This window comes from Carlito syrichta, unplaced genomic scaffold, assembly GCF_000164805.1.
Source record: "Carlito syrichta isolate Samal-C Ts95f unplaced genomic scaffold, Tarsius_syrichta-2.0.1 Scaffold309503, whole genome shotgun sequence".
In the NCBI taxonomy this organism is placed as follows: Eukaryota; Metazoa; Chordata; class Mammalia; order Primates; family Tarsiidae; genus Carlito; species Carlito syrichta.
Genome location: NW_007253599.1, coordinates 345,259 through 358,810, shown reverse-complemented (window position 1 = coordinate 358,810; position 13,552 = coordinate 345,259). Strand labels below are relative to the sequence as shown.

General features: G+C 42.5%; 1 protein-coding gene across 1 annotated transcript; it reads left to right on the top strand.

Annotated features, from left to right (window-relative positions):
• The first annotated feature begins 11,634 nt into the window (after positions 1 to 11,634).
• LOC103269842 (olfactory receptor 6C76) lies at positions 11,635 to 12,576 on the top strand. Its single transcript, XM_008067397.1, has one exon. It carries the CDS (start codon positions 11,635 to 11,637, stop codon positions 12,574 to 12,576), a length of 942 nt encoding a protein of 313 aa, XP_008065588.1.
• The last annotated feature ends 976 nt before the right edge of the window (positions 12,577 to 13,552 follow it).

The following is a 13,552-nucleotide window of genomic DNA, read 5'->3' as shown; positions in this document are numbered from 1 at the left end:
CTACCCATTTCATTGCCCAATCTGCCCCTGATATCTGCAGAAAGCTAAAAAAGGCAGAGGATGGCCCTCACACCCCTGGCCGTGACCTGGTAAACATGGCCCTTAAGGTTTTTAATGCCCATGAGGAAGATGCAGAAACCGCTAGGCAGCATCGCCTCCAGCAGGCAGCTAAAGCACAAGCCCATGCCCTGGTTGCAGCCCTGCAGCCAATGCAACAGGGTATGGGGGTCTCTCCGCGTCCGATGGCGGGTAATAAAGCTCCCCCAGGGGACTGTTTCAAATGTGGCCAGGAGGTCCACTGGGCCAAGCAGTGCCCTAACCCGTGTCTGCCAAGTAAGCCATATCCTATCTGCAAGCAAATGGGCCATTGGAAGTCGGATAGCACTTGGCCTGGCCAAACCCTGGTTCCCCCACATGGGGGTGTGGCCGAGCCGCCTACTCCGCTCCATGAGCTACGTGGGCTGGCAGAAAGCTGAGGATGCCTGGACTTGAGGATCCCAATTACCCTCGCCGAGCCCAGCATCTTGCTCCAGGTAGCAGGTAAGTCCATCTCGTTCCTCGTGGACATGGGGGCTACCTATTCGGTCCTGCCTTCCTTTTGGGGGCCTCTATCTCCTTCCCAAGTCTCGGTTGTTGGTATCGATGGCCAGTCTTCTGTCCCCCTTCAAACCTCACCTCTACCTTGTTCTCTCAGTGATTGGATGTTTAGTCACTCCTTCCTTATTGTCCCATCCTGCCCCATCCCATTGCTTGGCAGGGATATCCTGTCAAAACTAGGGGCCACTTTAACGCTGCCGGTTCAATCGCTGGCCCTGCTCCTTGCCAGTATTGCTATAGTCTCTGTTTCTCCTGATTCAGACCTGCCGCCTCCCCTCCTGCCCCACCTGGTCAACCCAGATGTGTGGAACATTTCCACCCCAGTCATAGCCCGACACTACACCCCAGTTCACATAGTTTTGAAAAACCCCCCTCACTTCTCTTCTAGACCCCAGTTCCCCATTTCAGCCACACACTGTAAGGGCCTTAAACCCATCATCACTCGCTTGCTCTCTCAGGGCCTCCTCATACCCGTTAACTCCCCATGTAACACCCCCATCCTTCCGGTTCATAAGCCCTCTGGGGACTACCGCTTGGTCCAGGACCTCTGTCTCATTAGTGAGGCAGTGGTCCCTCTCCACCCAGTAGTTCCTAACCCCTACACTCTTCTATCTTGGATACCACCTCAGATGACACATTTCATGGTCATTGACCTCGAGGACACTTTCTTTACTATCCTCCTACACCCAGACTCCCACCCCCTTTTGCTCTCACTTGGGAGGACCCGGACACGGAACAGGCTCAACAACTTACATGGACGGTCTTGCCACAGGGGTTCTGGGACAGCCCCCACCTCTTTGGCCAGGCTCTCACGACTGACCTAGCTGATTGCCCTCTCCAACCTAGCCACCTCATCCAGTATGTGGATGATCTCTTACTTTGCAGCCCATCTGAGGAACTGTCGCACACACACACAGCCTTCTCAACTTCCTGGCCTCTAGGGGATACCGAGTGTCCCCCCATAAGGCGCAGCTCACACAACCTGAGGTCATCTACCTTGGCATCTGCCTTACTCCCACCACTAAGGCCCTCACAACAGACCGCCTCCACGCTGTGCAGCAGCTGTCACCCTCAGAAAATGGTGACCGAATCTTGTCCTTTTTGGGCTTGGTGGGGTACTTCAGGCAGTGGATCCCTAACTTCACCCTGCTAGCCAAACCTCTGTATGCAGCCGCCAAACAAATGCCTACGGGGCCCCTCACCTCCCCTGATGAGGTTCGCAAGGCATTTGTTGCTCTCCGTGACACCCTCCTGTCTTCACTGCCGCTGTGTCTCTCTAACCCCTCTCAATCCTTTTGCTTGTTTACAGATGAGCACCGTGGAATAGCTGTGGGGGTCCTAACACACCCGGTGGGCCCCTCCCACTGCCTGGTAGCCTACCTTTCCAAACAGCTCGATACCACTGTTCAGGGGTGGCAACCCTGCCTACGAGCACTAGCGGCAGCTGCTGTCCTGATCAAGGAGGCTCTAAAACTTTCCCTACATCACCATATCACTGTTTTCTCCCCTCACAGAGTCCACAAACTGTTGGGGCATCATGTACTCTCTCTCCTGGGCCCCTCCGGAATACAGGAATTCCATTTGTTGTTCCTTGACAACACAGGGATAACTCTAAAACCTTCACCACCCCTTAACCCGGCATCCCTGCTCCCTCTCCCTTCCTCTGATGCAGAACCTACCCACTCCTGCCCAGAAGTGGTGGAGGCCCTGACTCTGCCCAGTGATGGACTCTCAGATCAGCCACTTCAGTTCCCAGACCTCACCCTATTCGTGAATGGTAGGTCTGTCTGCACCCCACAAGGCCACCGATGGGCAGTATATGCTGTAGTCTCTGCTGACTCTGTTCTCAAGGCCCAGCCCCTTCCTCTGGGAACCACCTCCCAAAAAGCAGAGCTTGTTGCTCTTACATGGGCTCTCAAGCTATCTAAGGGGCAGCAGGTAACCATTTACACTGACTCCCGGTATGCCTTCCTCATTGCTCATTCCCATGTTGCTATTTGGAAAGAAAGAGGATATCTCACCACTAAGGGTATGCCCATTGCCAATGCCAAACTAATTACTAAACTACTACAAGCCCTGCAGAGCCCACGGGAAGTCGCCATTGTTCACTGTCGAGGCCATCAAGACTCACAAGATCTGGTGGCCAAGGGCAATGCCTGGGCAGACTCTGTCACGAGGGGACTAACCCAAGTCACACCTCCATCCTCTCTCTCCTTCCTTTCTCCCTCCCTGCAACTCCAGTACCTACCCAAGGAACGGCAGTTCCTATTAAGCAAAGGGGGTCATGTCACACACCAGGACTGGATCATGCTGGGGGATCGTGTTGCGCTGCCACAGAACCAGGCCTCCCATATTTTGTCAGAAGTCCACCGCTGTCTACACATCAGACCTGAGGCCATGTATAGGTTTCTCTCTCCTATATTCCATCTAACTGGCTTAAAAAGGCTTATCTCTCAGGTTCATGTCGCATGTTCAGTCTGCTCTGCCATCACTTCACAGGGAGGATTGCGCCCCCGTATTCCCACTCACCAGATGAGGGGTCACCTCCCAGCCGAGGACTGGCAAATCGACTTCACCCATATGCCTGTCCACAAAAAGTTCCAGTATTTACTCACTCCAGTGAATACCTTTTCAGGCTGGATCAAGGCCTTCCCCACTGCCAAAGAGACGGCTGATGTCATGGCCACAGTCCTTCTGGAGCACATCATCACCAGGTTCGGCCTCTCGGCCAACATCCAGATGGACAACAGACCCACCTTCACCACCAAGGTTGTCCAGCAGGTTGCCACTAGTCTGGGAATTACCTGGAAACTACACAACCCTTACCGTCCACAGTCATCGGGTAAGATAGAAAGGGCGAATGGCATTTTAAAAACACCTCACCAAACTCACCTTGGAATTAAAACTTGGCTGGCCTGCCCTCCTCCCACTCACCCTCTCCAGGATATGGGCTGCTCCAAGGGCTCCGTCAGGTCTCAGCGCTTTTAAGCTGCTGTATGGCAGACCCTTTCTAATTAGTCATAACCTACCCTCTTCTCCACCCCCGCTGACTTCATACTTGCCTTACTTGTCCTTACTCCGACAGTTGCTAAGGGAACACACGGAGTGGACCCTTCCCACAGTCACTCCCACCAATTTGTCGGATTCTGTTTGCACTCCTTTACAACCGGGGGATTTGGTTTTGCTCAAACAACTATCCCCTCAAGCTCTAACCCCCCGGTGGGTTGGCCCTTTTGCAGTGGTCCTTACCACTCCCACAGCTGCCAAATTACTGGGACACTCCTCCTGGTATCATGTCTCCCATCTCAAATTGGCCCCGGTCACAAGGATCCCTAGGCAATGTCAACAGGTGGGGCCTACCCGTCTTTGCCTCGCCCAGGGTCCTGCTACTCACTCTAATCCTGCTCCCTTTCCAGATAATGGCTACCACTGGCAGTTTTACGTTGAAGAGACAGCCCAGTGTCACGGTAAAGTCATTACTCATTTTGTGGGCACCGTGCTGAGCCAGCCCGGGGGGTGCCAGGCACCAGTTACCATCAACATCTCAGTGGACAGCATGAACTCCATGAATCTGGGTTGGACCCTAGCCCCGGTCATCTGCTTCCAATATGACCAGTCACATGCCAAATGTAACTGGTGACCTGAGACATACGGGGGGTGTGCATATGGCTGGTGCAAGATGCACTCAATCTACCCCCTCACCCACCCAGGAAAGGTATCCCATTTCACCATCTCTGATCCCTGGCACCCCAGGTGGACACAGAGAGTCAATGGAGTTGTTTATAACTGGTACCGAGACTCCAGACCATCAGGCAAACTCTGCATTTTTCAGTCATACCGCCTTGTTTTCCCTTCCTCTGGCAAACTTCCCAACCCTATTGCAGAAGCAGAAACCTCTTTGGGTGCCCAGCTACCCTCCCCCTGGAGTGCCGCCCACCCTTCTCCGTTCTCTTGGCTCTGTTTAATACAAGAAGGTATCTCATTGCTCAACCACTCTTCTGTTGGAAATGTAAGTGACTACTTCCTTTGCGCCACTATAAACAGCTCCCCTTCGGCAGCAGTTCCTGTCACACAATTGTTTAATGCCTCCAGTGTGCCAGACAACCAGCCTTTTCCAATCCCTGGAGTCCCTTTGTTCCAGTCTCTCAGTAACCTTTCTAATACCCTATGGCAGCTCCTGTACATGCAACAACTCCAGATCTGCACAATCTACCTTATCTGCTCCAAGGGATGGGTTCTTTTGGTATAACGGCACCCTCTTCAAATCTATCAATAGTTCTTACCCTTGTTGCTACCTGGTGACGCTTATACCGCACCTTGCGTTTTATTCTGAGGAAGAGCTCTTGCTCAAAGCCTTTGCTGCTCCCCGTCAGGCTCGCCGCGCAGCATTTCTCCCCCTCACACCTGGTCTCACATTTGCCATGTGCTTGGCGGCCAGAGGTGGGGCACTGGGGCACAGGATCTTCTCTTCCCGAGAACTGGAAGAAAAGCTCCAAATAGCTCTGGAGGCATCCGCAAGCTCCCTGGCATCCTTGCAGTGGCAAATAACCTCTCTAGCCCAGGTTACTCTACAGAACCACAGAGCCCTTGATCTCCTCACGGCCGGTCAGGGTGGGACCTGTATGTTTCTCCATAAGGAGTGTTGTTTCTACATCAATGAAACCGGACTAGTAGAAGAAAATGTAAATGTCCTCCGGAAGCTGGGGGATGAACTTTGCCAAAAAAAACACTGCTGAATCGTCCTTCTCTGCCTGGTGGAACTCGGACATCGCCCAATGAGTCTTGCCATTCTTGGGACCTGTTCTAGTTATGTGTCTCTTACTTATGGTTGTCCCCTGCCTGTTTAAATTTTTACAGTCCCGCATGAAGGAAATCTCTCGAGTTGCAGTCAACCAGCTGCTTCGACACCCCTACACCTTGCTTCCCTCCGACCGACCCGGTCCTGACCTCCTATAAACAACTCCCCACTTCAGCTTGAAGTTGCCAGACTGAGTGAGCGTCCCTTACACCAAAGAGGTAGGGATGTTAGGCTCGGAGGAAAGCACTGCCACCTGCTAAGACCAACATCCGCCCCGGGACTTTCCGACGGGACTTTCCAGGGCCAGTACCCAGCCGTGGGTTGGAAACTTTCCAGCCATGGCCGGATGCACCTGCCAACTGGCTCGAGGCGACGGGCCCAGATACGGGGATGGCGACGATTGGCTCCCATACCAGGGACTGACTACTCCACCCCCTGGCACCCTCCCGGATGCAGCACCCTTAAAAACCCAAGGGCCCTTCCTTGGGCGCAACTCCCCTGGTCCATCTTTCTGGACCACGGGACCTCACCCTGGAGCTCCCCCCAATAAATGCTTGGTTTATACCAGCCCCTTGTCCTGTGCCTCTTTCGGTATCTCCAAATGTTACAATGGTGATGAGAAGAGGCTCATCCCAGATGGCCGTGGGGCCAAATACATCCCCAATCGCAGCCCCCTGGGCAAGTGACAGGCCGGGCACTCATGAAGACTTTTACTCTGCTGACTCTTCATCCCCCTCAATAAATCTTGCTTCCTGTTAAAAAAAAAAAAAAAAGTATATGTCATTATTGACTCAGAATTTGAGTGTAGTACACGAAGGTCGGCTGAATGTTCTGCATTTGCTTACTCCTAATCATTTATGTGGATAAGAATGTGTATTCTGTCTGGATATAGACTTCAAAACAAGACCAATTGGGATATTTAGGAATTAACTTTTATGTTTCAACTCTTTATCACTAAGCATTAAACAGAAAATTAGATACATCTGTTATATATGTAATGAAAACAAAGGAGAAAAAAGGATTATGGTGACAATACTCTGGTACAAGGCAAAATGTTCGTCACAGTAAGCTATTATAGGTCTTTTTAAAAGTTTGCTTTTTTATATCACCAGAGATAAAAAAGCAATTCTTATAAAATTCACAACAAACATCTATTTTTCTCTGTAATACGTTTACCTCTATAATAATTTCTTTCTCCCCTTATACACTTTACCCGTTTCCTCTTCATAACATCCCTCTATTTTATTTCCAGTCACAATGGCCTTCCTTTGAATAACTTCTTTCCAGTGAAGAAATGTCTTAAACTTCAGCATGTCTACAGACTAAAGTCATTCATTATTTTCTTAATAATATGAAAATCAAGCAAGTATTTAGTGTATTTGGACTCAAAGTGTTTAATTTCTCAAAGAACACTATTTGAATATCTTACTTATGTGCCAGTCTTCTCTGGAATCAGTACATGCAATTGCCGTTCTAAATCCTCTAAACATTATCGAGCTTTACAGTAAAATTAAAAATGCAATTGCATATGTTTTGCTTGTGTATTTAAAACGAACAGTACATCCTTTTTATAGGTATCTATTTACATAATACAAATAAAGCCAGTATGTTCTTTCTTTAATACACATTTTAAAATGTATTTAAAATAGAAAATTCATGAAGATATCCATAAATAACAGGAAAAAAGAAAAATAACTACACTACTAAGTATCAAATTGAAGAATGAATGACAGCAATAAAAATGTCACAATCAGTAACACATTATCAATATAGAATAAATATTCCAGAAACAGGCATCTCATCACTGTTGTACTCTCTATTACACCAAAAGGATTAAGGACATTAGTCTTGTATGTGCTGCATTTGCATTAAAAGGACTATCTTTATACAAGTATGTAATGCAAGCAAACAATTCTCTAGAAAAATGCATATGAACATTTTAAGTATGCAAAGTTGTAGCTCAATAACTTCATTTGAAGAAATTTACACTCAAAATGTAATAGAACAATAATGTCAAGATGTATATATGTGTCCATGCATTCTAATATTATTTATAATAAGGGATTTAATCAAAGATAGATATACCAACAAAGATATTTAACTCATTGTGGCATTTTCATATTGTGAACTGTACTCAGTTATTAAAGCTCTGATAATTAAGTTCATGAACTTGTCACCATGATCTTATATGTTAGCAGCACTGTATAAAAAACCCAGTGAGTCCCCTCCCACTGTGGAAGCTTTTCTATCCTCTCAATAAAAACTTGTTTTAAAAAGACTCAGAAAGGTATTATAATCTTGTATATCACTGATTCACAGCTATGTTTGTGTCAATGTGGGGTGGTGTCTTGCTGAAGGGCGTTCGCTGTTGATGTTGCATGTTCTTATGTGCTGTCGTCAGAATGTTACAGCTTTAATTAGAGCAACAAACAAACATTAAATTTCTTGTTAAACTTGGCAAGAGTGAAAGTGAAATAGAGGGATGCTAGTGCAAGTTTATGTGGATAATGCAATGAAAAAACAGCAGTGTACAAATGGATTAAATGTTTTTCTGAGGGGACAGAAAGTTCCACTGATGAATAGGGGTCAAGATAGCCAGTCACAAGAAGAACCATTGAAAACATTGCATCCATCAAATTGTGCATCAGAATCATCCACTGACTGTGACAAGTATAGCAAACCAAATAACCATTGGTGGAGAAACAGGAAAATCTTAACTGAAAATCTTGGTTTGAGAAAGGTGTGTACAAAAATGGTCCTGAAGGACCTCTTGCATCACGACAATGCACCAGCTCACACAGCACTGTTGGTGAGGGCGTTTTTAGCCAGTATACAAAGAACTTTATTGGAACACCCTCCCTACTCACCTGATCTGGCCCCCAATGTCTTTTTTCTTTACCCAAAGATAAAGGAAATATTGAAATGAAGATATTTTGAAGACATTTAGGACATCAAGGGTAATACCACAACAGTTCTGATGGGCATTCCAGAAAAAGAGTTCCAAAATTGCTTTTATGCATGGACTAGACACTGGCATTGGTGCATATCTACCCAAGGGAGTAATTCATTCAGCAATAAGGTATGTAGCACTTTGTCTAGAATGAGTTTGCGAACTTAATTGTCATAACTCATAAATGTTTAAGTTAATATTAAATGGTTAATTGTTGCTTAAGGAAAAATGAATTTTCTTTATTATATGTTTCAATGCTTAAAATACATATTGTTAAGTGTCAAAGGCAAGTTTCCAAAGTTAAAATATATTTGGAGTGGTATATATCAAATTGTTAACGGTGGTTGCCACTGCATATAAATATTTGAATATATGTATTTGAAGATCACATGATGGCATCTTCTTCAAATGAGAAGATTCATGTGTGATTTTTTCCTTAAATTATATTTGTGATAAAGTCTATAATAAATTAATTACTGAATGAGTTTTTACTACCAAAGTACCATTATTGTTTATGCAAATATAATTTAAATATCTTGATTTTCATTTATGCAAGACATTTAGCAAGAAGATACTATTTGTTAAGCCCGTGCTGTGGTGTTTGCCTGTGGTCCTAGCTATTTTGGAGGCTGAGGCAAGAGGATCACTTGAAGGCCTCAGTGTGCTGTGATCCCAACTATACATATCTACTTAACTCCAACCTGGGCAGTATAGTGAGACTCTATCCCTTAAAAGAATAAAAAATTTTTAAACATTTTATAAAAATAAGATACTATTTTAAATAATATTTTTAGCATTGTAATTAATCACTGCAGAATTAACTCAGTTTGTTGTGCTCATATGTAAAGAACAGAATTTAAAAACAGCATTGAAAATATTTTTAGGATTTATACACACATATTAAAAATAATACAGAAATGTAAAGATAAAATCTGAAATGTTTCTAATGTTAGGTGAATACTAGCTATTTAGGTCAACATGAAAATAGTGACACTCCCTATGCAAGTTTCAGCTGACAGTTCATTTCAATACTCTTCAGTGATTTCACCATTGTTTCAAAGATTATTATACCAAGTATACTTTTCTTCATAGACCACTGACTTCTTTGCCTTTCATATTTTAAATTGATTTCCACCATAGTCTTAACAATAATACATGGATCTGATGAAAATGAGCCTAAGAGGATGTTGGTTTATTTTTGCTGGGCCTCACTTTTCCCCAAATACTTGTCTAACATTCTGCTGGAAAATTTTCTCAGTCTTCTCCTGGGACACAGTTCCCATAATCAACCAATTAAAATATGATTGCCAAAGTTGATCTTGTACGTGGATTCATTAGTGCCCTACAATTATTTATCCCAAAAGTCATTAGACATTTGTTTCCCTTAAAAATATTGTGAAATTATATATAACAGAATACATTAAAGGTGCTGGTTTTACTTTTTTCCTAGGAAAAATGAATGGAAATGATCCTCTGTGAAATATCAGAAAGGCCCATCAAAAACAATTCTGGAAATTTTCTCATTTATAACAGCAAATTTTTTATTTAAAGATTTGATGTTAAGTTTGTGGGGGAATATTTCAGGTTTCTAGATTTTGGACAATGTTGGAGAAAAACATGAAGAAACTATTTCATTTACTGTTTTAAGATGAAACATCAATGTCTTTATGAGAAAATCTGTATCTTTATGAAAGGAGAGAAAAAAAGCTGTTTCTTCACGTAGCATTGACCCACTGCATGACTTGATTAACAGAATTGGGTACATTATTTTGTGTTCAATATTTAACCATCAACATTTTGACAATAGGTAAGTATTTTCAATCTATGCTTATGTAATGTTTTAACTTCTATTCTATTCATTATATAACATTGATTATTCTTCTTTGTTTTGTATGATATAATAGATAAATCTAAAAATTGATGTGAAAGCATTTAAAATGGAAGTTTCTAGCAACTGACTGAAATATGTGAAACATAGCATGTTTTCTTTAATATTGATACTTTTGCACTTTAGAGAAGCCTGATGCATATAATTGGTGTGAATGTCCAAGATAGTTACTAAATAATATATCTGAAGTATGTGTGTTTCCAATTTGATTTGGCTATCTCAGCTATTTGTGTACTTCACTAAAATATTTTATTACCATGTTGTTTGATGCCTAACTTCATTTTAAAAAATTATTTGAAATTTTGAAACAATCAACTAAAAGGCACCACATTAGTTGGATTTTCATGAAAGGATCCTCTTTTAAAAAAATCACAGGTGAAGGTAGGGGTTTCAGAAGTTTTAGTATTAACTGAAAATAAAATGTGTAGTGGATTGAGAAAAATGATTCCATTTATACAAGTAATTGTTCAACTGTTCATAAGACAAAATTATTTAAAATGAATTATCCACTGATTTTTTTTTACAATAAAGGGTGCAAGAAACAAACTAATACAGGTATTAGCACCTACATCCCAAAAAAGACAATTAGAATTTTCACAGAAAAATTGGGTGAATTACAGATTTCCATCATCAGCCAAAATTTTTATTTTTTTATGTTAAAGATATGGGGTACAATTCAGGGTTAGGTATACAAATGGTCATTGTACAGGTAAAGTTTGGGCCTCACTTTGGTCCCTACTTCACGTGGTTTGAGATCAGGTACCCTTACGGATGAAGGGTGCCCCACTCCCTCCCCTGGCAGTTTCCCACTACTGCCAATCCCTTCCTTATAGTGTTAAGGTAATTGTTCAGTGTCCGCTTATGAGTGAGAACATGTGGTACTCAGTTCTTTGTTTCCGTGGTAGATCACTGAGTACTATATTTTTTAAAAGAGAAAATAAAAGTACTGTCTCCCCTATATTTTAGCTAAATAATGAAGCACTAGAAAACTCTGTGTTCAATTAACAAATTTCTCTCAGTAAATGTAAGATTTCAAAAGAGAGTAACATATAGCAGAGATTGCTCTGTTTTTGAGTTGGAGTCTCACTCTGTCACCCAGGCTGGCGTGCAGTGGCACGCTCACAGCCACCCCAGCATCGACTTGTTGAGCTCAGGCAATCCTTCTATCAAAGACTGCTTTTAATTTGTAAAATATATCTTAAAAGAAATAACAGAAATGTAGAAAATTGTAGAAAAACATAGAGAGAGACTATTAAAACAAAATCCCCAGGTATTTCACGTCAAAATACAACAGTGCTTTAAAAAAATTGTGCAAATATTTATGCTTATCTTTGGACTCACTGTTTTATTGTTTTCAGTGTAGATTTTTATCAGTAGGATCTGACAAATCAACCATCAGAAATGAAAAATAAAACTGCAGTGACAGATTTCATCCTCCTGGGTCTGACAGATAATCCAGAACTACAAGCCATGATTTTCTTCTTTTTATTTACCACATACATATTGAGTGTTACTGGAAATCTAACCATCATCACTCTTACCCTCCTGGATTCCCACCTGAAGACTCCCATGTATTTCTTCCTCAGGAATTTCTCCTTCTTAGAAATTTCATTTACTTCTGTCTGTAATCCTAGATTTTTGGTCAGCATTCTAACTGGGGACAAATCCATTTCCTATAATGCTTGTGCAACTCAGCTATTTTTCTTTATCTTCCTTGGCTCAACAGAATTTTTCCTCCTGGCTTCTATGTCCTACGATCGCTATGTGGCTATATGTAAGCCTCTACATTACACAACCATCATGAGTGACAAAATCTGTTACCAGCTTATCATCAGTTCTTGGCTGACTGGTTTCTTGGTCATTTTTCCACCACTGGCCATGGGCTTGCAGCTGGATTTCTGTGACTCCAATGTCATTGACCACTTCACCTGTGACTCTGCTCCTTTGCTACAAATCTCTTGCACAGACACAAGTACCCTAGAGCTCATGAGCTTTGTTTTAGCTTTATTTACTCTCATGTCCACTTTGGCATTAATAATTCTCTCCTACACTTACATTCTCAGAACAATTCTGAGGATCTCCTCAACTCAACAAAGAAAAAAAGCGTTCTCAACCTGCTCCTCACATATGATTGTTGTCTCTATCTCTTATGGAAGCTGCATCTTCATGTATGTGAAAACAACAGCAAAAGAAGGAGTTGCCTTCACAAAAGGCGTAGCTATGCTCAATACCTCTGTTGCTCCTATGCTTAATCCATTTATTTACACTCTAAGGAACCAGCAGGTGAAACAAGTATTTAAGGATGCTGTGAGAAAAATTCTGTCCTCAAAAACATTGATATGAATACAATTTATAACTGAAACACACACATTTTTTTCCAAAGAACCAATAAATATTTCCATTTTAGTTCTTCTCTGTTTTCCTACTTTTATCTCTTCTCAAAAACACAACTTCTTATACTATTTTGTATTTCATGTTCTTACAAGTCTTCATGTGAATTTATACAGAAAATCATTATTGAATGATTGATGTACTTTCCTACGATACAATTCAAAGAAAATACTCGTGACTTCATATATTAATATACATATATGCTTGAAATAATATAATTGTGATTACATTTATTACTTCCCAACTAAAATGGAATATGATATTGTATCTGTGTAAGTGTTAAGTTACATAAATGAATATGTGAATGTACACATGTATGTACATAAGTATATGTATGTGTCTCAAATGTTGGTTAGTTTATACATGCTGGAGTTAGGCTGTTTGGGTTTGTATTCAGGCTCTGTGGTTTACAAGCTTCAGATTTTACTGGCCATCCTACCGGTGCTTAGTAATGAATACTTTTATTTTTATTTATTTATTTATTTATTGAGTTGGAGTCTCCCTCTATCACCCAGACTGGAGTGCAGTGGCCACTCCCGGCCACCACAGCCTCGACCTGCTGGGCTCCAGCGATCCTTCCGCCTCAGCCTTCCAAGTAGCTGGAACTACAGGCGCTTGCTACCACACCCGGCTGATTTTTTGATTTATTGTAGAGATGAGGCCTCGCCAAGTTGCCCAGGTGGGTCTCGAACCTGCGGGCTCAGGCAATCCACTCACCTCAGCCTCCCAAGCGCGGGATTACAGGCTGAGCCACCGAGTCTGGCTATGAATACTTTAAAATATATTATTAGATAACACAGGTTCTCTTTCATAGAAATTGTGCAATTTTTAAATCCAACTTGCATTGTATGACAGTGCTTTCTCATTCAGAGCACAGTGATACAGAATACTGTCAAACTTTGAGATAATTTTAAATGAAAGCAGTAAA